Source organism: Physeter macrocephalus, chromosome 2, assembly GCF_002837175.3.
Source record: "Physeter macrocephalus isolate SW-GA chromosome 2, ASM283717v5, whole genome shotgun sequence".
Classification (NCBI taxonomy): Eukaryota; Metazoa; Chordata; class Mammalia; order Artiodactyla; family Physeteridae; genus Physeter; species Physeter macrocephalus.
Window position 1 is genome coordinate 115,756,205 of NC_041215.1, and position 24,202 is coordinate 115,780,406.

Consider the following 24,202-nt stretch of genomic DNA (forward strand, 5'->3'; position numbering starts at 1 on the left):
TGAACCTACTTCAATCAGGAGTTAAACGTAAATCCTCAGCTCGAAAAGGTATACAAATGCTACTTTTCCATCAAGAAGGTAACAAATGTAATGAAAATAATGCATTCTACCTCAGACCATCTGGATAATAAAGATACTGACATAAGTCTGATTAAAAGGCTTGAAAGACATGTCTTACAAAAGAAATATATTTCCATATGTAAATACTACTTGCTAAAATGTTTGTTTTGAACAACAAAAACAAAACAACAGGCTCTTCGTGAAAATGACATAACAGGAAATGTTTTATATAGTTGCAGAGGGAATAATTCCTCTTTAGAACTCAGCCAGAAATTCTTAGTTAATTCAACAGAAACAGAGCAATGCAGCTTCCCAGCACTTCAAAATACGGCCAAGCCCTGCATACTGATGTCTTAGTAAGTAGTAGGTAAAGTTGACACGTCAGGTGTAAGGAGAGCTACAGCTTCCATGATAATGAGAGCAATGACAAAAATGTCAAAGGTGTAGACACCAGAATGTTAATTTATTAGAACGTGACTTTACACTGATTAATTATATGCTCCTCAAAATATCTGGAGAGCATAAGAAAAGTTAATTGAAGCATTCCATTTTGTACACGCAGTTTTAAATAAGTGATAGAAAAACTGATTTTAAAATTATATGTGGCATGAAATCGGTAAACACTCAACGTGTCATATAAAGATATTAGTAATGAAGACGATGATGATGACTATAACATATTCACTGAAACATTTACACTAACTTGAATTCCACTGACTATGTTAGTATGGAATCAGAAAACTGAAGAGACGTTTATAATCTTGAAGATCATCTGTTTGGGGCTGATCTGAAGATTACAAAATCCTTTTGAGACTGAGACATGGTTGAAATAAATACATACCTTAACAAAGAAAATCACAAGTAAAATGGGATTTCAGAATTATTTCAACATCTAAGAAATCAACTTTCCAAATTTCCTCAAATAGATCAGAAACACATTATTTAAATACACATATGCAATATGTGAATCACAAGCAGTTCCTTAATTCAATAAATAATTACTGGGCTCCTACAATGGCCCAGTATGATACTGTATACTGGGAATGAAGAAATATTCTGTAACATCTTACGGAAAAACCCGAACTTTTTGGCCAACCCAATAGATAAGGCATAGCCATTTTCTTCAAAGATTCACATCTGGAAAATCTCTAATTAATTTCTTTATAATCAACATGTGGCCCCAAAATAAAGCTGTGTGCTTTGAAAAAATATTCTTAAATTCACACTCAGTAATTAAGATAGCCTTCCCTATTAACTAACCTAAAATACTATACTTTTCTATAAAATCTCATTTGCTGTGGCTGGACTACTTCAGAGATTTCAGGAAACTACTGTGATGTTTATTCCTCCTGACCTATTAATTAGAAGCTCTCCTAGATCCACAGCTAACGTAAGGTGCCTTTCTCAGGTGGCAGTGCTATTTTCCATCTTCATCTAAAATAGATACTAAGACCTCTTAAACTGCTGGCCACATCACCCATCAACATTTCTGTGAATGGAAGTTTGAATTTATGGTAATAGTAGTTGGGGTATCCTTTATAGGTATTATAAGATAGCTTTCATAGAGTTAGGCTCTAAAATCAACATTTAACACACCTAAGCAGAAATGTAAAATTACATTAAAGAAAATGAATGGATCCTAGGCTGACAAGAATTGGTTATAACCTGATTACATGTATAAGTTAAAAACTGAATCTGCGGGATTTAGCCAAGGAAGCCAAGAAAAAAAATGACTCTCAGAAGTATTTTGGCTGAGGCTATATCTAGGGAATCTAAATCCATGCCCATTCAGGGAAGAAGGAATTGGACAAAAGACTTCAACCATACTGATGCAAATGGCACTGCTATTTCTATCGTGATGCTGAACATATTAGGGTCTCTTAGTCTGGTGCCATTAAACATTTGAATTATGTAACGAACTCCCTTTGTTTGGATTCCTCGCTAACCAAATGACCTTTGTTGCTTTACCCATATAGGTCCGTACACACACAAAAAAAGATCTGGTCAAGCCAACTGAGGTGATCCAGATCCTATGTTAGTTGGTTCAGGTTTTGTTTGTTTGTTTTATTTTTAATGGAAGTACAGACATAAATTGGTATTCCAGTTTTAAACATCGATTTTGTAAACTTGTTTAATGCGAGTCAACCTTGAGATACGGGACCACTCTATGCGTGCTGCCAATCAAGTTTTGGAACTTACAAGGCTGAGAACAAAATCCTACATTATAAAAAATTTCTTGGGGAAATGTTCTCCTGTGGGAACCTATTTTAGAAGCTGGCTGTATTTTTGTCTCTGTTTCATTGTGTGTCTTCAAATTTATACACTTTTGAAGATTTCTCAGAGGTAAAAGGTGAGAAGCAGTTCATTTCTCTACAATGGATATAAACTATGGTGAGCACAACACACTTATTTGCTTCTAAATGTAATGGGATTATTAATATCGCAAATAAAATATGAATTCTCTTGGACCTTGAAAGATAACATCCACTCCAAAAAAAATCCCTAACACATTTTTTGTGCCCCAGCATCAGCAGTGCATCACACAAAGAAAACGCTTAATAAATGTTTGCTGGATCAGTGATTAAAGGATAAAAATACCTCCACAGCAAGTTCTGAATCTCCACATACAGGAAATCTCAGATGAAGTTATTTTCATCATTAACATTCATTTGAAATTTCATGGTGTCTTGGGTAATCAGGGCTTAATTTCTAAGATGGAGTTCTATAATATATGTTTTAAGGAAATAGATTAAGATGTTTTCTATACCACACTTTTCCCCTTATATTATTTTATCCCAAGGGGCACAATAATATAAACGTTAAAAAAAATTATGTACCAAATAATTTCCAAATGATATATATCATGTTGTATATTTATCTCAAAGTTTTCGAAAAGGCTCTGCATAAAATCATTAAATTCTTTGGCTATTAATGTAGCAGAACTGGCTAGTACTTAGTTAACAAATGATTCCTCGTATGTTTTAAGCCATGTATTTATAGATGAGAAATAGGTTACAGAATAAAGACAAATCATTACAGTAGAGGCCTTGGCGTGTATGGCATATGATTTTTTAAAAATCTGTAACCATCAAAGTTATGATAGGGGCTTCCCTGGTGGCGCAGTGGTTGTGCATCCGCCTGCCGGTGCAGGGGAACCGGGTTCGCGCCCCGGTCTGGGAGGATCCCACATGCCGCGGAGCGGCTGGGCCCGTGAGCCATGGCCGCTGAGCCTGCGCGTCTTGACAGGCTCCGCAGCGGGAGAGGCCACAGCAGAGGGAGGCCCGCATAACACAAAAAACAAAAACAAAAACAAAAAAAACTTATGATATTAAATAGACCACAAAATTTTAAGGAGAGGGCTAGCATGTTTTGTTTAAAAATCAGCGAGTCAATCACATCAACTAATCCAACTTCTGAGACTAGCATAAAAGGACTCCATTAAGCAAAAAGAGTTCATTAAAACCTGTGATCGTACATTTCCATATAGAATTTTGATTCAATGGGGGCAGTTGGGGAAATATGGTCACGGATCAAATGCTGAGAATTACTTAGGGAAGAATTTTTTAAAGAAATACTAAACTATTGTTAAAGTAATACAGGAGGGAAAGTAACAAAACCACAAGCTACATATTAGATTTCACTAATTAGGAAAATTCACACTTAGTCTAAACTATCCTCCTGCCTGATTGCTATCCTCTCCCAAATTCCACAGGTGCTTCAAACTCTCTGTAGACAGAATTAAACTAAACTAAATCTTTTCCTGGAAACCTGCTCCAGTATTTCCTATCTTTGCTGATGGAACCTATTGCCATCTATCCAATAATCTTGATATCATCATCATGAATTTTCTCCTCTCCTTAACCCTACTATCCAAGTCCTGTCCACTTTAAGCTATGATTTCCCAAATCCTTCTCTTCCTTATTATCTTCACTACCACTAGCTCTCGTGACTTTTCACTCTGTCATTGCAACAGCCTGTTAAAGAACCCCCTGCCCCTAGAGTGCTCCAAGGCCACAATCATTTTACTCCTGTTGCAGCTGGTATGATCCCTGTCAATAAAAAGACTGAAGTAATCTTCTTTGTTAAAACCCTGTGCTCCCTTGAAAATGAAATCCAAGTTTCCTCTTATAAAAGATATTCCATTATCTTGCCCTGGTTAATTCTCTAGAGTCAACTCTGGCTTCAAATTCTAAGACTCCAACTTTGCACTCCAGAAATACCAATCTGTTTGTATTCCCAGAACATATCATATTATCCCTCAGCTCCCACTGTGGGTTTGTTTGGTGAGCAAGCCTTCTGCTTCTTCCCTAAATCCTATTCATTGAATACGTCTCAGCTTAAGCAGCATCTCCCTCCAGGAAGTCTTCTCAAACTAGTACCACACCCCTCACTCCCCATAATAATAAGAACACTGAGGTTATCATAGTATAATGCCCTGTTCAGATGTCTGTTTCAAACCAGGGCATGAGCTACAGGAGGACAAAAATAGTGTCCTATTCACCTTTGGATTCACCTTACTGTGCCTGACACATAAAAGATAGCCTATAAATATTTGTTGAATTAATCAACTAGAACAATACAGCAACATGTCAAATGCTTGTAAGTGATAATTTTATTTTAAGTTTACTTCAAATTTAAAACACCTAAACTATTACCCCCAAAATGCATAATTAGCAACAATCAGGCCTACACCTTGATATCATCAAATGAGAATTTGATGGCACTACCAGAAGCAACAAATACGGTGAAATTTTAGATACAGATTTTCAAAGAAAGAATTGATTCTAGATATGGCTAGGTTGCTCTACTAAGAGGACTTTCTCCATTCTTAAAGACTGGTGTCTTTAGAGCACCAATGATAAGCAATGATTTTCTTTACATGTAACCAAAAATATACAACTTAGCTCAGGAACACTGAAACCCAATAAAAAGAATCTCTGGCACATAGACAAACTCTACTTCTTTCTTAATCAAAATCTTCACAGATGCCTTAAATAATAGAGGGGTTTTTCTTTCACTTTTACCCTAAATAATTAGAAATGCCTATCTCCATTCCATGGACCTATGCAGTAAAATGGAAAGAGCAAAAGATCTGAATGTCAAACAGATATTGATTTGAAAAAAACAAAAAAAACTTTCTTATGAATCATGGTTTGGTGCAAAAGAAACTTGCCTACTCTGAGTGATAGCAGCAGTGATTATTTATTGGATCTTAGCATGTGTCAGGAACTGTGCTAAGTATTTTGCATAATATTGCCTCATTTAAACCTCACAACAGGGACCTCCCTGGTGGTCCAGTGGTTAAGACTCTGCACTTCCACTGCAGGGGGCACGGGTTCCATCCCTGGCCTGGGAACTAACATCCCACGTGTCATGCAGCGCAGCGAAAAAGAAGAAAAATAAAGATAAAAAAATAAACCTCACAACAGCCCACTGACTTAGGTATTGCTTATCCCAATTCTACAGATAAGAAAACTGGAGCTCAGAGATGTGAAGTAACATGACTAAGATCATACAGCAAACTAGTGGCAAAGCAAGAATTCTAACACAGGCTTGTATAACTCCAAAGCCCATATTTTTAACCACCTGCAATCTACTGTTTCTGAGCCTCAGTTTTCTGTATTATAAACCGAGTAACTTCACAGAGCTGTTGTGGAGACTAAGTGAAATAACATGGATCACTTAGTATAGTGCTGGGCATCCTATATATATTCAATAAATTATGTCCCCCTTCTTTCTCTCCCTCCAGTTGTGATTACACATTTATAATAAGGGAAAATAGTTCCTAAATACTCTTTACCTATTTCAGCAGAGATACCCTGAGTCTTGATTAATTCACAAAAGGAAAATACTAACAGGTCAATAAATATATATTATATAAACAGATATAAAGGAAAAAAGCAAAGAAAAACAACATAGTCTACCTCATCTTAGGACTGTGACCCTGCTATTGATCTTTCAGAACATCATAAAATCAAAATGTATCTATATTCAAAGTTAGGAGAGAAGAGGATGGGACCCAGGGATCTCAATTCCTTACGGCTTAGAGGAAGACTCCCAAAAGAACCTAACCAATCACATTACATTGTCTTTAATGTATTTCCAGTGGGGAAGACAAATTTGGACAAAGATAGAGGCAACATAAACAACACTTCTACAGTAAGCTGTTTTGTTTCTCCAAGAGAGACATTTATTCTTACTTCAAAGCAGACTTAAAAGATGGGGGGTGGGGGGTGGGAGCCGAATGAACAGCAAAGAAAAAAATACAGAAATTTTGCTGTTAATTCCCTGCTCATACGTACTTCCTTTAGTTCCTATTTTTTTTTTCCTTTTGGTACATGGCCATGACACTTACCTCTGATAGGTGTAAAGAAATCAAGTCAAACTTATTTTTTTAATTTCCTAACAAGTAAAAACTAAATGTAAGGCATGTTGGGTATATATACAAAACTAAGTACTACAACTGAAAACAGAGCGAGCTTTTACATCAAGTCCATCTGGTGTTATATTAGGGTGTGTCCTATGGAAATCCAGCCAGGGGTGACTGCCAAACTAAGCTACAGAAGACAACTCAGAAAGCTGGTGAGTCCCAAAACATAAGCTATGTTTTTAAAAGTGCATTAGAGCATCTGCCTAACAAAATTATCTGTTATCATTCCACCCTCATAATAACCCTATTCTACTTCTGTCATACTGTTTTTGTCACTAAAACATGGGTCAGTACTGGACATGGTGGGCACCCTGAGATAATGACATTTTCAAGAGTTATCAATAAAGTGATCTAACTAACCCACAAGGTAATATCAGTTTTACATCCCAATCCTGACAACTTTATCCTTCTGCTAAGGGACCTAAGAGGCCAACTGGTTTTTTCAAGCCTCCATTTCCTCACAAGAAAAATAGAAATCATACTATACTTATGCTTCACTAGGTTCTAAAAATGGAAACTAGCTAAGAAAAAAAATGAATGTGAAGCACTCTAAAAAGAATAAACTAGATTCCCTGACCTGATTATTGGTCAGAGTCTAGTAAAACTAGAATTACTACTTCTTCCAATTCCATACATGCCACCTGGCCATCAAACTGACTGATAAATGGTATTGACTGCAAAGTTGATCCATGTAAAGGTTTTAAAGTAATAGAAACAAAATTTATGTCACAACGTATTTTCATGCCATTAGCTCTCTCCAAAGAAAATTTACTTATTAGCATTATAAAAGTAAATGATAATGAGAAAAATAAGATTAATGACAATTTTTTGAACCTTAAAGATCTTTCAAAATACTCAGCAGCAGGTATAGCACAGTTTGAAACCGATACTGAAGCAACTATACAAGAATTGGAAATGAGCTAACCCAGAAACATAAGGAATCACAAAGTAAGTCTCATCTGATGGGCCGAAATACAGTATGGATTATTTTTTATTGTTCTGTCTGAGTTGTCTGTCTCAGATTCTTAACTTCCAGATTCTATTTTTAAAATCACTTAACACTGTGTATTTCCAGTAGCCATCAAGGCATATACTGTCATCCCTGACACCGAAGATTGTCAGCAGACTCAATATGTACACTAATGATCTTGGGCAACAATGCCCATCTTCTTAACAAAGAGATCCTTATTCTAGAAGAAAAAGTCTAAGTTTCTCTAAGGAAATCCACTCGAAAATATAGGATGTAGTCATTACAAAATGTTAAGTTCACTAACACCTCTTACTTCTTTTTATCTAACATGCTGAATTTTAAAACCAAAGACTGTCAGGCACTGTAACATTTTTAGTTCTCTCCCAAGTCACCGATGCTCTCTTCTAGCACTGTCAAATAATGATAGCTGCTGTCATTATTTTTTATACAATAGCTGGCAGCAAGTTGTACAGATACCCTTCATCTTAGAATAGTCATCGAATAACCTAAACAAATGACTATGACCTTAGAATAAAACTGACCCCTTTCCTAAAGCCAAAATAAGTGGGCTATCACATGGTAGTGTTACTTTACTGCTAGAACGTCAGTTATTTCATAAAATCAAAGGCTTTATTCCTTTTATTTTTTTTCTAAACTGTTTTAAAATAACTTTTTACTTCTTACACATATACTCTTCTCCTCCTTGCTGCTATGGAACCTATCTTATTCTATCATAAAGGTTTTCACATTTACTTTCAGCTCTAATACTTTCAACCGAAACTGCAATTCTGTTTTTGGAAGTCACGGCCCTTTAGGAATATTATTTGAAGATATTAAAAAATGTGGAAAATAAATAAGTTCTTTTCATATAATAAAGTCAGCAATGCATATATAAAGGGATTTAGGAAAACCAGTAATCTCAGACACAAGTGATTTGACAAGTCACACACGCACAAAAAATTATTCCAAGTCATAGAAAAACATCTGAGTGACCGATTGTAGGTCTCTTATTCTAATTAACAGACAAGAGTCCCTCCCTAGCACTATTTGCTTTGGCAATCTAAAATGCTGATATTCTCCTAGATCTAACAGAGAGGAAAAATGGGTATCTTCTCCATCTAACACCTAAGTGGGTAACCTAGATACTGTAAATAGAGGCTACGTAAAGGATGCAACAGACAGCTCTGAAGTGATAGCCAAAATATTTAACCTGCAACTCTTTGGAAAAGAACATGAAAACACATGCAGCTTAGCTAAAAACTATACTAACATGGAATTGCCACAGGCTAGTAAGTTAAAAAAAAGAAACAAGAACAAAACCTCTTCACCAAACATAATTTTACTGCTGTTGGGTGAGAAAAACTCAAATATCAAAAGCACAGTTCTTATTTGTCCAAACTGATCATGCCCATACTCTGCAATGTTTATTTAAAGTAAATGAGTGAACTCCTTTTTAGAAAGGACTACTTGCAAAACCAAAATCAAATTCACAAATAAAGGAGCTAATTAACCAATTAACAAGTATTTTCCTGCTGATATTCTAGCAGTGGCTGGGGGATGACAGTCAAAGTCTGATTACCCAATATTACGTACCCCTTATAGTCAATGTTTCTAAAGACAATAGCTAAATATTAAGCTAACAGAAATTGCATATCAATCTATCTTTAGTCTTTAGGAAATTAAGTGAAAATTATCTGAAAAATAAAAAATCTATCCTGCCAAGGACCTAGTAACATTAAATGTTAAAATGTAAAAATTGTAGTCCCTGCATTGCAATAGTACTATAACTTTTATCAAGTCAATAGCCAACTAGCAGAAAAAAATAAATTAATGCCACAAGATCCATTACAAGAGATTAGCACTATAATTTAATATACATTCCATCACTAACTATTAATTTTCTTCCTACATAATAAAGGAATTTCAATGACTGCTTCTAGAATGAAATCTTCCTAGGAAGTGCTTCCCATGAATAAAAATAAAGAAAACTTTTAAATAAGTAAAGTAAGTTCACATAGTTCAGTCAAAATTTCAAGTCAGTAACTAGAACCACTTAAAGTTAACGAATTGCAAAATGTATTCAATAGTATTCTATATACTCTTGCTTATAATTCAGAAGTCTTAACTACTTATGAAGCTGGTAGCTTCACAATAACATCAAGTTTTGAAACTGTAAGGGAAGTGGAAAGAAAATTTGTTCTCTCAGGATAGTCAGAATTAACATATTAAGAATATGCTCATAATTCACTCGATGATTCAGTTTTCTTTAGTTATTAAATCTTCATTTAAAAAGGAAAGAAAATGCTTTTCTTTCACATGTTACCCAAATAGAAAGCTTTTAAATTAAATTATATTTACATGTAAATCAGATGGCCTTTCTGTATAAGACTATAACACATATCACAAGTATAAACACACGATTTCAAATTAAGTTTAAGTAGGAGTAATAGAGCATTTGCACTTGATAACTTATGAAACATTATAATTAAGAGAAAATAAACCAAATTCTTAGCAAAGTATTTTGTCTTCTGTCACTGACAGCATGGAAGCTGCTTTTCTATTACACAAAAACAATGTTTACTATATCAATGAATGACCCTTTATCAAAAACAGTAGCCAAAACTGTCTATTCCTGCAAGCTCAAAACATCCTTCCAAATTTTCTCAATTCTTCTCTGGACAGTCTAAAACAAAATGTTTTCACTTTGTCAGAGAAATGGATGTAAATGAGTTCCACAAATTTTCAATTACATTTCACTTCCAATGATTTGGACACGAAACTTTCCCATGTTTAAAAAAAAAAAAAGCAACTAACACTGCAATTCTACCACTGATGGATTAGCTTTCTGCCAAGGTAATAGAAAATAATTTCTTTTTCTTTATTTTACTTTGAAGAGTCCTTTGGAAATAACGTGTTTCCATATTTTTTTACCCAGCAACAAAAACAAATCTAGTCATAAACCTGGCAAGACAAAAGAATAACCAGAAAAGCCTAACATTTCTTACCTGATACAGGTAAGCACCAGCTCCCAAATGCCACCTTGGGATAGTTCAGACTAGTAAGCAGGCTCATGTTTTACGATACCAAAATGAACAGGAATAAATCTGTGTTGTTCTTTCTTTAACAAAATCTATAGCAGCAGCTACACCACAATGTGAGAGGACCCTACAGACCTAACAATTCAAGTCTATCGCTAGAGAAATAGGAAAAAAAAAAAAATCATAAAATGAAGACTTACTGCTTGTCATGTGACTCGGTGAGGCATGCTGTCCATTGGGTGTGCTTGAGGTGAGGTCAATTGCCATACTGGAGTGCTCCCTTTCAGGTGAAAGCTCATTGTCACCTGTTTTCACAAAATAAAATCCTTTGGTCTCTGTTCATTGTCATCTAAAATCTAATTACCAACTTTGTAATCATATATGCAGGGGTATGCGTATATGATTTTAATGAAATACATTTTTCCCTTAAAAAGAAACTATAAGGAAAAGTTATTTAGAAATACATAATAAATGAACGAAATGACGAAAAGCAACAACCAGCCCACGATTTAAAAATTACAAAATTTCATTATCACATTCATCTTAACTGTAAAATAATGGAGACTGGAGTGGAGTAGTTGATTTCTAAAGTATCTCCTAGTTGAAAAAAATGTTTTCTTTTAACATCTAATTTAATCCTTAAGCACACAGTATTTTTAATGAGCATTTCCAAAATGCTGGCTATCAGAGAGTTAGATGTTTGAAAGGAGAGTTTGCTAAAAAAAAAAATGTCAACTTGAGTGAGCTAATTCTCTTTCACATCATGTGTCTGAAAAATTAGGTTACAGAGTACTAAGTATTTAGTACATGCCATATTAGTAGACATACATGTAACCCGACCTATTCTAGACTTAAAGTAAATTAAAAAAACATAAAGTAGTAAAGTGTTGATCTGCTAAGCTACTACTGATTTAAATAATATCCTTAATATAGCAGGTATATATCTATAGTTCCTCCTTATTTCACTTCAGTGCTATTTTCTCAAACTCATTTACAAGGTGAAATTGTGAACAGATAGGAGGTAAGAATTTACAGTTCTTGATAAAAACTTCCAATTCAGAAATTACAATACGGGTAACAAACATAATTTTATTACCAATAACAGATTAATGAAAATGAATACTTACATGTTATATAGCCATCAATAGCCTCTGTTTCCATAGTCAAAGTGCAGTGCTGCAATACAAAAGATTATACCCTTAACACAATGATTCCTTTCAGTATCTGCCATTAAATGCTTAACTTATTTGAAGCTCCAAGGAGTTAGCCCATGTTGCTGCTGCTGCAACCTGTGCCCAAGAAACATACTACAGTGTACTGTATGTGCTCATTTGCAAGTCACTGAACTCTTTCTGCAAATGATCTGATTCCTGCTGGAGATAGGATAGGAAAGATAAGTGTGCTATGAGATGGGCTGCAGCAAGAAATGAATGACTCTTTTAATCAGAATTTACTCGGTTTAGAGAAAAAAAGAGGAAGGGGGGGTACACCTCCAAAGTGCCAGCTTTAACTGGGATTGAAGTATTTTACCATTCACTACTTCCTACAATCAAGCTGCAGTTTGAGGACTTCCCGAGTATACAGATAGCTCTATTCACAATTGTTGCAAGTTGGTTCATCATGTTCTAATGGGGGGGGGGGGGACAAACAAACAGAAGAAATACAAAACAAAACAAAAAAACTTCGCGCCCAAGTATGTCTCGAAGGTTTCTGCAGCAGTTACCCAACTGCCAAGCTTGTATTGACATTTTAGCCAACCCCAAGTTCTGTGTAAGCACCTGTTCAATGTAACCTTAATTTCCTGCCAGACCATGGTTGGATACCATGCCGAGCCTACTTAATACACTCCAATTTTGAAAAATTCATACACTTTTTGAAGAGGGGAAGGAGATCACTTTTTCAAAGTTTGGGGAATTATTTTCGTGCACCAATGACACAAAACAAGAACTTAACTCTCAGAAACAAAAGTAAATTGTATGAGATGACACCCCCTAGCTTTGATTTCACATAACGAAAAGATCGATAAGCTAACTGTATTCTCTGAAGAAAAAAGTTTAAAGAATTGACATGTCCTGAGAAGATTTTTACTTATTTTTTTTTCCTTTGGCCCTGGTCCTTTTTGCCTTTAGTTTCAAAACTCTCACTGCACCAGCAGCTAAATTATTCACAATGAGCCATTTCTGTATTGATCGCCAAGTATATTTAGCCCTGGCTCCTGGAATTTCTCCATTACTTACTGGAAAACAGGCAGCTTCACTTCTTGTCTCCAAAACCACTTCCCTTCTCCCTCCCCTCCCCTTCTTCACCACCACCCTCCCTACCCCCCCCCCAAAAAAAACTTTTCTTTCTTCCTTTATGGAATAATCAGATCAAATTCCCAACTCAGTCACTACATAGCACTTAAATTTCAACCTGCTGTACTGTTATCACATTCTTTCAAATTATGATTACATAAGGCTTTAAAGAGAGGCATCCGTAAAGTTTAAAGGGGAGCAATTTCTTCGGATATTTTACAAATGAGCTTATCTCTTTAAAAATGTACACATTTAACACACACATATTAAGAAAGAAACGTCAGGGAGAAGCGAAAGAAGTCTGCCCCATCAATGAAATGGTTATTAACCCTCAGAGAAGGAAAGAAAGAAAAGGAGAAAGAGAAACGAAATGTACATACAAAAGAAATTGTCCTTTGATTAAAAAAGATTCATCACCATTTCCAGCTCTGTCGGGAGATCTCAGCTTCTTCTAACCCCTCAAAGAGGAGGTGACAATGTCGGGCTGAAGATAAACGGAGAGAGAAAGAAAGAAGTTTTTTGTGTTTCCCCCTTCTCTTTCCCTCCCTTGCCCCTTCCAAGCCAAGCCCCCTGCAGAGTTCAAGGCAAGGAGGAAGGAAAAGCACTTTACAGGTGGGTCATTCCGAGCCCAAATCCAGCAAACAGATCGGCTGATAAACAAAACCAAGAAATGAGAGAGAAGGAACACCCCCCTTCTCCTTCTCCTCCTCCTCCTCCTTCTACCCCTCCCCCTCGTCCCTTTGGGATGGTCTAGTAGGAAAAGTCACTCAGGAATGGCACCACGTACTTTCAGGAAAGAGGAAAAAAAAGAGAGAGGTCAGTCAGTGCTACAGCAATGCGATTAACAAGAAGAGAAAAAACTTGATCCACCGGTTCCTTAAGAATCGACCAAAAGCTAAGACAAGAAAACTGAAAGAAAAGGCGGGGGGTGGGGGGTGTTGAGAGGGGAGGGACAGTCAGGGAGAACCCAGCAAAGAACCTAGGCCAACTTCACAGGACTGCTTTTCGCCCTTGGCAAAAAAATGATAATAATAATAAATTAAATCTTAATTCCATGTCTTTTGCCCATACCAGAACCTGTCAAAGTGATTTAACGGCTGCCTTTTTACATGTCATACCAGGTTGTTGTTGTTTAATTCCAACAGGATCTGGATATTACCTTCTATCTGGACAGCTGTAATTTATTCCACGCTACCCAACCTTTCTTGGAATTCAAGTTAAAACAAAGCAAAACAAGTCCAAATCCATGACAGCTATAGAGATGAGAACTGATTAATCGATTAACATCCCAGAAACAGATTACAAGGAGGGGACGATAAATTAAGGCAGAAGACATCATCTTCAACCCGATTCCCTGAGCGTCCTTTACAGAAATCATTACCCTAATCATAACCACAATCCATCCCTCCCAGAGAAAAATATCTATAGTATTATTATTATTACTGGTTAATAGCAACAAGTCATTTGATCACATAACAGTGCAAAACGAGATACTATAATAATTACACTTAACTTTGAAAACACTCCCCCCCTCTGCAAATCAGATACACATATTTATATATAACCTATGAATCAGAAGACAAAACAAGAGCTGTTCTTCACCACGCAAAAGGCAAGCGGAGATTTACCTCAGCAGTGCATGCAGTAAAATAATCCCATCACCCTTTTGTTTGTGTTTACTGTTAGTGTGTCCTCTCTCTTTCTTTCTTTCCTGTGCCTAACGTGTGTTTGTGCACTGCAGTTGGTGGTGGAAACTAAGGCAGTGGATCTGTAGCTAAGGGTAATCCTGTTTTTACTTCCTCCATCTTCAGCGAGGAGCAGGGTTAGCCCGGGACAGCTGGTCAAACCCCGAGAAACCGATCCGCCGGAGACCGAGCACATCTCCCCTGCCGGCCGGGCTCGCGCAGACGCCCGCGGGCGGAGGGCGGGCTGGCGGCGGACGGCGGGCGGCGGGGCCCGGGGCGCGGGCGGGAGGACGTGCGTGCGCGCGCGCGCGGGCGCGCGCGCGTGTGTGCGGGCCCTGGCTCCTGTGCGTGTGTGCGTGTGTGTGTGTGTATGTGTGTGCGCGCGGGCTGGCGAGGGCGCGTGTGCGCGTGTCTGCGCGCTGCGCCGCTCGGCGCGCTCGGCAATCGATTACAGGACAAGTGCTGCCCCGGTGGCTCCGCGACGCGCGCCCTCCCTCGCGCCCACCCGCGCCGCCCCTGACCCGGTGCCCCCAGACGGCGGACCCCGCCCCCAAAGGGGGGGTACCAGGTAACCCGCTTCCGAGAGTGCTCCGGCAGCCCCCATCCACTCCCCGCGAGTCGTAGTAAATCTCACGTTTTCTGCCGGCTCGGAAGGAAGAATTGCAACGGCGAGGGGAGGTTCATTTCGGCCTCGAGAAGTTTTCTTTCAAACTGGGATTTGTGGTGAGGCCGGATGAAGGGAGCGGGACCGCGATCCAGGCACGCGACGCGGAGCTTTGGTATCGGCGTCCTGGCCGGAGTCTGGGTGTGCGCGTGGACCCACCCACTCAGCTTCGCAATAAACTGTGCTTTGCGATTTCAGAAAACGGCCCACGATAGACCAGGACACGAATCAGCAGAGAGGGGTCCTGGGGAATGGATTGAGAAGGAAAGTCAGGTCTGAAATGAAGCTCAACTATTACTATTTTGAAAGTGCTTTACAGTGCAAGTTTAAAATTAGAGTGTCTACTTGCTTTTTCTCCACCGGGCACGTGGCACATCCACCAAAAGTCAGAGGAACGGGGGAGGGTCCAAAAAGTTATTAGGAGTAAAGTGTTGTCCATCAATATCATCAGTTAGTTATAGCACAGCTTTTGTATTTGGGAAGAACTTATGTGGATCGTCATGAGAAAAACAAATGCACGTTCTTTCTACAAACAGTCGCATTTAGCATCTTTCTTGACCACATTTGCAAAAAGAGGGAATAGAGACTTCTATAATTAAAGGGAAAAGGAAAAGGAAAGGAGCTGAAAATACTTCACTGTGTAGTCTGGGTGGCTTAAGTTTGAAAACACATGAAATTATCAGGACTGCCAAACAGCATTTCTGAGAAACCATATCACAGATTGTGAAGAAAATCAATGCTGAAAGAGTAGGAGCAGGCACTGTACCCCTACTCCTTTCAAGAATCCCAGAAATAGTTGCTGAGGAAAGAGAAATAATACGTTGACAATAAAATCATCACCTATATCTTAAGCATCACTCTGTATATCTGGGAAATTTGGGATAATGTCTTTAGATTTGGGGACGGGGGAGGAATTTATTCACACTAATAGACACTAAATCATGAACATCATGATTGTATAATCCTGTATTTAAATTTTTTAATGAATTACTTTTTAAAGGTTTACTTCCTATGTTGGATTTATTAAACAACAGTTGTACCAATAGGTTTGTTTTTTAAGTTTTGGAAAATGATAGTTGGTGCCGTGCTGCAGACAAGATTAACCAACTTTCATTGGAGAGCAAATCATTTGGGCTCAGGCTAGCAACAACTTTATGACAATTTTAAGAACACCTGTGAGTTATACGTTGGTAAAGCAGGGGTTGTTTTTTAACCTGTCAATTATCCAAATAAAAGTAATTTTCCTAAAGTCATATTTGGGAAAGACCAAACATAGAACTCCACAAATCATTCTAATCATCCCAATAGATAGCAAAGATTTTAATCTTAAATTACCATAGAAAATTGGAATGTTCATAATATATAATTTCCCAGTATACAAAGGGTAACATACCTTCTCTAAATTGCCATAAATCCCCCCTAAAAACTAAGCCAAAGTGTTTAAGTATCTGCAAAGTTATGGAGGTTCTTAGAAAAGATGAATTAAAACATATTCAAAATTAAGATGAAGTATCTGGATAGTTTAAGCAATTTAATTCTTTAGTAGAAGTGGATCCATTGTGAAGTCTTAAGGAATCATCCTCAAGTTCCCTAAAGGTAGCAGAGTTGATACAGTCTTTGCCCTTGGCTGATGATTAGAGCTTAATTTAGCTCCCTTGAAAGCCTATCCTTTTCATGAGTTACTTTCATTGGCTCCCTAATCACCAAAGGTACACTCTCTCCCTCTAGTGGCTAAGTGTTCAGACACTTGACATTTGGTGGCCCTGTCTCCCCCAAAATGGGGCACTTGGGCAGGGAGCAATGGCGCCCAGATTTTAGAATGGCAAAGATCTCATGACCACTTGTGAGAATTAGACCATTTGGGGAAACTTTTCCCTCTTCTTAACATCCTATGTTCCTTTCTAATTTTCAGATCCTGGTATACCCAATTTACCCCAAAGAAGTCAAGATTATGTTTACTTATAAAGACTAGGGGTTCTATTTCATCCTCTGTGGTCAAATAATCCTGGCTCTGAAACTCACAATTCCACTTTTGGGAAGGAACCTTTGTATAAACTGTAGAAATTCGCTTTGCTAACAGTTTTTCTCAACAGTATTTTTATAGTGGTCAGAGCATATCTGTACTTCCAGCCTTTGCCATAACTGTCCACACTTTTATAGTTACACTATGCATAAAAAATATATCCCCAGCAAGTGCAGTAGCATATCCTTTGGCTACTATATGCAGTTGGAGAGTTAAATTTTCACTTTGGGGGCTGGGTGAGGAGGCAGGGAGAAAACATACCCCAGCCCCACCGTTTGTCATATCACTGGTTCTTCCTCCCCCTTTCTGTCCCATCCTACAGAAACTGTTCCCTCCCAGCACCAACCCCTACCTTAGCACTTGCACAGTTCCTTCATTATGCAGTGTGTAAATATGTTATTCATTTGTTGAGTTTTTAAAAGAAAATCTGTCTCCCTCACTAGAATGTCATCTTTTTTAAGGACAGAGATTATGTCTGTCCTGCTAACTGTTGTTTTCTCAGAACTAGCACAGTATTTGGCAGGAGTTGGTACTCAGTAAACATTTTACTGAATAGAGGAATATGGAGCAAGTCCCATACTCACCTAGCTTCCATGTGTCAAAACTATTTTCCAGGGCCAAAAAGTATAGGACATCCAAGATACACTCTAATTCCTTAAAGAACTTGGTCAAATCTTGGCTCATAAGTCATGTTACAAATAACCTTAACAGGTCAACTCTGTCTTATGATCCACGTGAAGAACATGAATGCCTTGGTAGATAATATAAAGTTTTATAAGTATGAATAGTAAAAGTGGGTAAAATAATTTTGAGTAAAATACACTTACATGACCCCTCTGTTTCATAAACAGATTATTTCATGTTAATACCTGATAGTTCATGAACTAGACTATCAAAGAATGCAACAGATTTAATTCTATAACTACTAAGTGCAATTAGCAAAAGAACATTTTTAAAAGGCAGTGTAGCTAAAAGATACATTATAAGGTATTAGTCTTGTTTTCTTCGGATACTTTATCTGTTGTAAATTTAAAAGCCCTAGTACCCTTTAAAAGAATTTGAATAAAATTTCCTTTTTTTTTATTCAAGCAATTTTATGTTTTTAAGTTTGGGTTTTGTTTTTAGCAGAGGGTAGGAAGAGACAGTTTGTAACATTGCAGTACTTTCCTAGTATCGAAGAAATTTTTGGAAACTGATTATATACTTATTTTTTTATTTAGATGGCTTTATTGTGCTAGATAGATAGAACATAATCAACCAGAGTAGGTGCCCTAAAATAACTTGAATCTCTGAAAAAGTTAAGTTTACCAAGCACACATAGGCACAGTGTTTTAAAACTGATTGCTTGTTTTATTTTTGTCAGGTAGTGGTGTTCTCTTTGAAGTGGTGTTCTCTTTTTAAGCAGGATATGGAACAATGGTCTCACTTTCTCCTGTCGACCTAGATTGGCACTATGAAGAAGCAAGGAAGTCATAAATGTAACCATAGTTTCAAAGAAAGCACTCTAAGATACCCCATCCACTTCATAAGTAAGGTGTATTAATACCTCCTAACTATGCCTCCGTGACTACATTGATAGTCTGGGGTCTGTCCAGCTGGCATTCAAGTCCCACGTGGTAGGGGTCTTCTCATTCCATCCACCTTGAACAATAGTTTCTTTTAACAGTTCTTAAGAGTGTCACTTTGCAATTATATAAGGCTCTTGTGCAAATACCCATGTCCCTAGAAAAGGTAACATTATGACTTAAATTCACACTTTGAAAGAATAATATCACATTTCTTCTAGAAAGCACATTTTGATATAGAGCAGATGATAAGCTATCTCTATCCCAAATGAGAATTATAAGTTGTGGGAGTTAGACCAAAGGGGTGAGGACTAGAGATTTCTGGGAAAAAAAAAATGAAAGCACATATTTTTAAAGATGTCATTGAAATCTTTCACAGTTGCTTTAAAATGCAGATGTGTTCAGCATTTGAGGAAATGAGTGCCATTAGTGCAAAAATGAAGGAACTTTGAGTTGGGTTGGGTTTGAGTTGGGTCAAGTGCAGATAGATGATGCTCGAAAAACAACTCTAAAAGGCATGGGGAAGAAGATTCTTCTAGGAAATCCTGAAATCATCAAACACAAAAAGTATAATGAGGTTACTGGAAAGTGTTTGTTAGTACAAGAAAAAAAAAGATGATTCAAATTTTTGAAGACACAGCTCACAAATAGAAGATAACAGTAAAAGGAGAACATGTTATCTGGTGAGCATTAATTTAGGTACAGAATAATAAACACTCTCTGGGAGTAGAAGGAAAATCAAAAGTGATCATTTGACTTTGGAATTGGGAGGTGAACATAGGGCCAACTAGCTTAAAGATCTATAACACCGATGGTTGGATTCTGCTGGAGATATCCATAGTCTAAAGCAGAGTGATGGCAGGTTGCATCTCAAGAGAAATATTTGGTAGACCAGTGCCAACAGGTATGTGATCCTGATTTTTTTTAAACCTGTGAAAAGCTCATGGAATTACATGCCCAGTGTTTGTGAGAAGCCTCAACTCTTTGTAAACCAAAATTCTTCCACAGTCCAGCAAAGTCCAATCACATATTTAAACAATCCTATATAGACTGAAGAAAATAGAACTCATTAACAACAGAAAGCAAAGGAAAGAATCCAGGGATTCAACTTTCCTCCTTTTTATAGCCAGATGGTGGCAACCTAGGGAATTAAAAGCCATACAGGGATAGAAATGGGGAGCCCTTTCCTGCTTGATGACTCTGAAAGAGGGCATGAGGTGTGGAAGGAGGGAAATGAATCAAAGAAAGGTCATTTACAGGTAGTCAAGTCAAAGGTCAACTCTCCTAATTTTCATGACTTGTGATTTAAAGAAAGTTTAGCTTAAAATAGAGGTTAGGGGCTTCCCTGGTGGTGCAGTGGTTGAGAGTCCGCCTGCCGATGCAGGGGACATGGGATCGTGCCCCGGTCCGGGAGGATCCCACATGCTGTGGAGCGGCTAGGCCCGTGAGCCATGGCCGCTGAGCCTGCGCGTCCGGAGCCTGTGCTCCGCAACAGGAGAGGCCACAACAGTGAGAGGCCCGCGTACCGCAAAAAAAAAAAAAAAAAAAAAAAAAAATAGAGGTTAGTTTGGCATTCTGAGCTGTCCCAAGACATGATATATGAAGATGAGAATAACACCAACAGTATCTCTCCCCCAGCAGCTATGTCCAAGCTTCATAAAGGTACTGAAAACTTGACATCATGGAGAGGTACTGGACACTTAGTAGACTAAGGATATCATCAAAAGTACTATAAACCATATTCCAGAAACTGCTTCATTGGAAGACTGTGTCTTTCAAGTGTACTCTTTTTGAGAAGTAAATCCTCATGCATAATCTACAGCACTTTAATTTTTTTATTATGAATGCTTTTATTTATATTATACCTTGTTCTAGACTGGTTTAAGTTACCTTATAAGGATATGTATTTACATTTATATAATTATTATATATAGTATTAAATTACATTTACATGTATGGTATTAAATTAAATTTAGAGGTGCAAGAAGAAAGCAAAACATAAATGAAAACATGAAATGAGAATAGTACTAAAACTACATATCATGATTCCCACCTAAACATTTCTTTGTCAGGCCACAAAATTTGTAGCTTTCTAGCAGCCAACCCAAAAACAAAACAAAACAAAGCAAACAAGTAAACCCTATTCATGTACATTCTCCACAGCACCCATAAGATAAAAACTGAGCAATTATTCAACAGCAATACAATTCTTTTAGGTTCTAATAAAAAGAATACTGTGTAATGTAATGCAGCACTTTAGATTGATGATACAACTAATTTCAACAAAGTTGAGATATCGGTGGGATTAGGAAAGCCGTATGTACTATTATTATCATCACTATACACATTTATTTTATGTCAGGCATCATAACCCGCACAGTCATTTTTAAAGAGAGGTAATATTAGCCCCCATCTTTCACATGAAGAAATTGAAGCTTGAAGACATTATTATCTAGTCCAGAGTCCCACAATGTCAGAGCTGGATTTAAAGATGTGTTTTAAGTTATAGAAACCCTATGGTAATTACCACTAAGCTATACTGTCTCCTTAATAACCAAATATGTTTATCAATCATACAAGCCTGTTGCTCTAGTTAAATCCAGCCTTTTTAGTAACATACTGTCTGATATTGAAACACTTGAAAGGAAAACCGAATGTCCACAGTGTTCTTAGGAGGTTATTCAAATGTGGTATCAGCATAGGAGTCTACCAAATCCAGTGCCTATTTGTGTGTGAAACTCGACGTATTGGACATCTAATACTTTAACATCAGATATTCATCGTACCTACCTTGAGCCCTTCTGAACAAGCAAATGACAAGAGAACCACTGAAGGTGAATTAAAAGATAACTACCCTCTAAAGAATTAAGTAAAGAGATATAGACAAGAACTTTAAATTCTGGATCACCAAGCATATTTGCACATTTTGTTTCAAAGGGGATCATTTCTTATATATTGCTCTAAGAAACATAAGCGTCAAACTCCTCCCTTTCGTAGACTTTTGTACTTCACCTATATGTGCAAAGAATGAATGACTGACTTTCTGTTGTAAACATTGTGATTTTAAATAGTTACGGTATTCTTAAATGACATTTTGAATATCAAGAAACAGGTTTTATTTTAGCAGAGAGCAGCTCTCAGTTTATAGTAAAGGTCAGTTTGGACAGTTTGCTAGGACCCATTAAGTGAAGCCTGTGAGATTAGAATTTTTATCTCAGTTTTAATTTACAAATACAGTGAATATTGGAGTAAATGAATAAAACTATACTATTTTATTTAGTTTTTTCCATCCCAGTTTGCTAATAGGTGTAGAAGTTGCATATTTGTTCTCTCAATAGCAGAGGTGTTTTTTTTTTCCAAAAAAAAAAAAAAAAAGAAATAATACTTTTATTGGGGGAAATTTGCTTTAGGGCATTTTGAATAACCTGCTCTAATCCAGAAGAGCTTCCGCAAACATTATGGAATAGCCAACAAATGAGATGAACAAGGGGTCTGGTATATTCATAATACATTCTTAAAAATAATTTAACATTTCCTAATATTTGTTTTAGAGAATGAATGCTTAACAGAAAACTAGTTAAATATTTAAACAGGAATCATCTTTCTTCACAATGTAATATGAATTAGAGAGGGGTACCCTACTCTCAAGTCTTTGGGAATATTGTCTTCAGAGATCATTCCTGATGTCGAGGTGAACACTGCAGGCTCTGAGACCTGGTACCATTAGGCAGATTAGCATACACAGAAACCTTGATCAATTCCAAACCCAACATTAGCAACTTTGTAATATTTTCACCCTCCATGTCATTTTTTGTGTGGGGAAGGAATAGACTTGGCAATTATGTTTTTGTTTACAAATAAATGATGTTTTGAGGATTTGTATAGCCATGTCTTATGAGTTTAGACATTTTTAGTTATTTTTTCTAAGAACAATAGTGCACCTATGAATTTGAATTTCTGCAATCCCCATGGCTAAAGGCCAAACCCTGAAGAGTGAAGCTCCCTAAGGTCTTGCTATTGTGCACATGACCTTATCCTCTAACCAGACTTCTCTCCTGACCCTTCAGAATATTATGGACTCACCCCTTTGCCTGCTTTAGGACCTCAGTGGATATTTAGCCTCAAACAGGCCAGCTTGCTTATGGAGATTCATGAGGGACAGCAGCATTTTTGAGATAAGCTGTCTAAATGGAACCATCCAGAGATCTGAGAGGGAAACCAGGAGACCTAAGAAAGAGAGAGAATGAAATTAACCACAACAAATGATGCCTGTAGTGATGACAATAAAAAACAGATCAGCATTGAGAGAATAAGAAGTGAGGGAGGAGAGGCTGTGAGTATGGAGCAAAAATGTCCATGAGTTTGGCTATAAAAGGAAAGGCAGAGGCTAGTAGCTGGAGGAGGATGTGGAGATGAGGGAAGTTTTGTTTTGTTTTGTTTTGTTCTTTATGTAAGACTTAGGCATTCCTCAATGCTGATGAGAAACTGTCAATAGCAATTTAGAGACTGAAGATAGAAGCAAACTGGAGAAGTGAGGTCCTTGAGGGGATAGGAAAAAAATATCTAGAGCACAAGTGAAATAATTAGCTCCAGAGAGGAAAGAGATAACCCCTTGTACTTAAGCAAGAAAGGATGGATGCAGATGCAAGTAAGTTGATTAGCTGACATGATGGGAAGTTGGGGAGGGTTTGAAGAAGATATCAATGCTATTTACTGAGAGTGAAAGAAAAAGTGACTGGGTTCAAAGTTTAAAAAGAGTGAATAAGCTTGAAATAGTTGCTATGAAGGATATGGGAGAGGCTAACTAAAAAAGGTATGGAAAATTGATGGGCAGAATAGAGGAACCAGTTGAGGCTGGTGACCACAAATAAGCCAGCAGTATGTTCCATGCTGTAAATATAGCTGGGCTCAGAGCCCAGGTATAATATGGAAACAAAATGAACCACAGACGTATCCAGTGTAGAAATTTCACCAAGTAGGGAGCTGGAAGACACTGGATCAAAAAAGTTGAATTTAATTAAAAGAAATAGATTGAAGCAATGAATGATTGAGTAAGCTATACAGAGAAGGATACTAATAGATTGGGTACTGACCAATAGGGCAAAGTAGAGTGATACATGGACCTAGGATTCCAGTGGGGTTGAATAACTTGTCTAAGAGGGAATACTGAGTGAGACATATATAAGTACAGAGGACTGTGAAGAGAAATTTGATATCTCTGATGGAGAACAAGATACCAGGATCCAGACTGGAGGTTGAGAAGTCCTGGCCTTTAGGGGTTGGATTATCAGAAAAGTGATAGGATAATCAGGAGATTATCTTGGGTTTTGGGAGAAGAGAGGAAGATACTGAACTAGGTGCTGAAGTCTTTTAAGACTGAGTCCCTGAGAGGCGGCTGATGAATAACAACAAAAAGGAAAGGCAGTGAAGAGGTAGCAGGAAAGAAGGAGCATCAGAGGAAATGCAGTTTCAT

General features: G+C 37.4%; 1 protein-coding gene and 1 long non-coding RNA gene across 4 annotated transcripts in view; one reads left to right on the forward strand and one right to left on the reverse strand.

Annotated features, from left to right (window-relative positions):
- IKZF2 (IKAROS family zinc finger 2) overlaps positions 1-14,559 on the reverse strand; it is a 185,930-nt gene extending 171,371 nt beyond the window's left edge. For all 3 annotated transcript variants that reach the window (XM_055089891.1, XM_055089890.1, XM_028481591.2), the window contains exons 1-4: positions 14,421-14,559; positions 13,173-13,276; positions 11,626-11,674; positions 10,699-10,803 (exon numbers count right to left, since the gene is read on the reverse strand). In XM_055089891.1, the coding sequence (XP_054945866.1) occupies positions 10,699-10,803; positions 11,626-11,659 (139 nt within the window). In that variant the 5' untranslated portion in view covers positions 11,660-11,674; positions 13,173-13,276; positions 14,421-14,559. The remainder of the gene's footprint in view (positions 1-10,698; positions 10,804-11,625; positions 11,675-13,172; positions 13,277-14,420) is intronic.
- Positions 14,560-14,878: 319 nt separating this feature from the next.
- LOC114484557 (uncharacterized) overlaps positions 14,879-24,202 on the forward strand; it is a 31,467-nt gene continuing 22,143 nt past the window's right edge. The window contains exon 1 of the long non-coding RNA XR_003677628.2: positions 14,879-15,045. This is a non-coding gene — a long non-coding RNA (uncharacterized lncRNA). The remainder of the gene's footprint in view (positions 15,046-24,202) is intronic.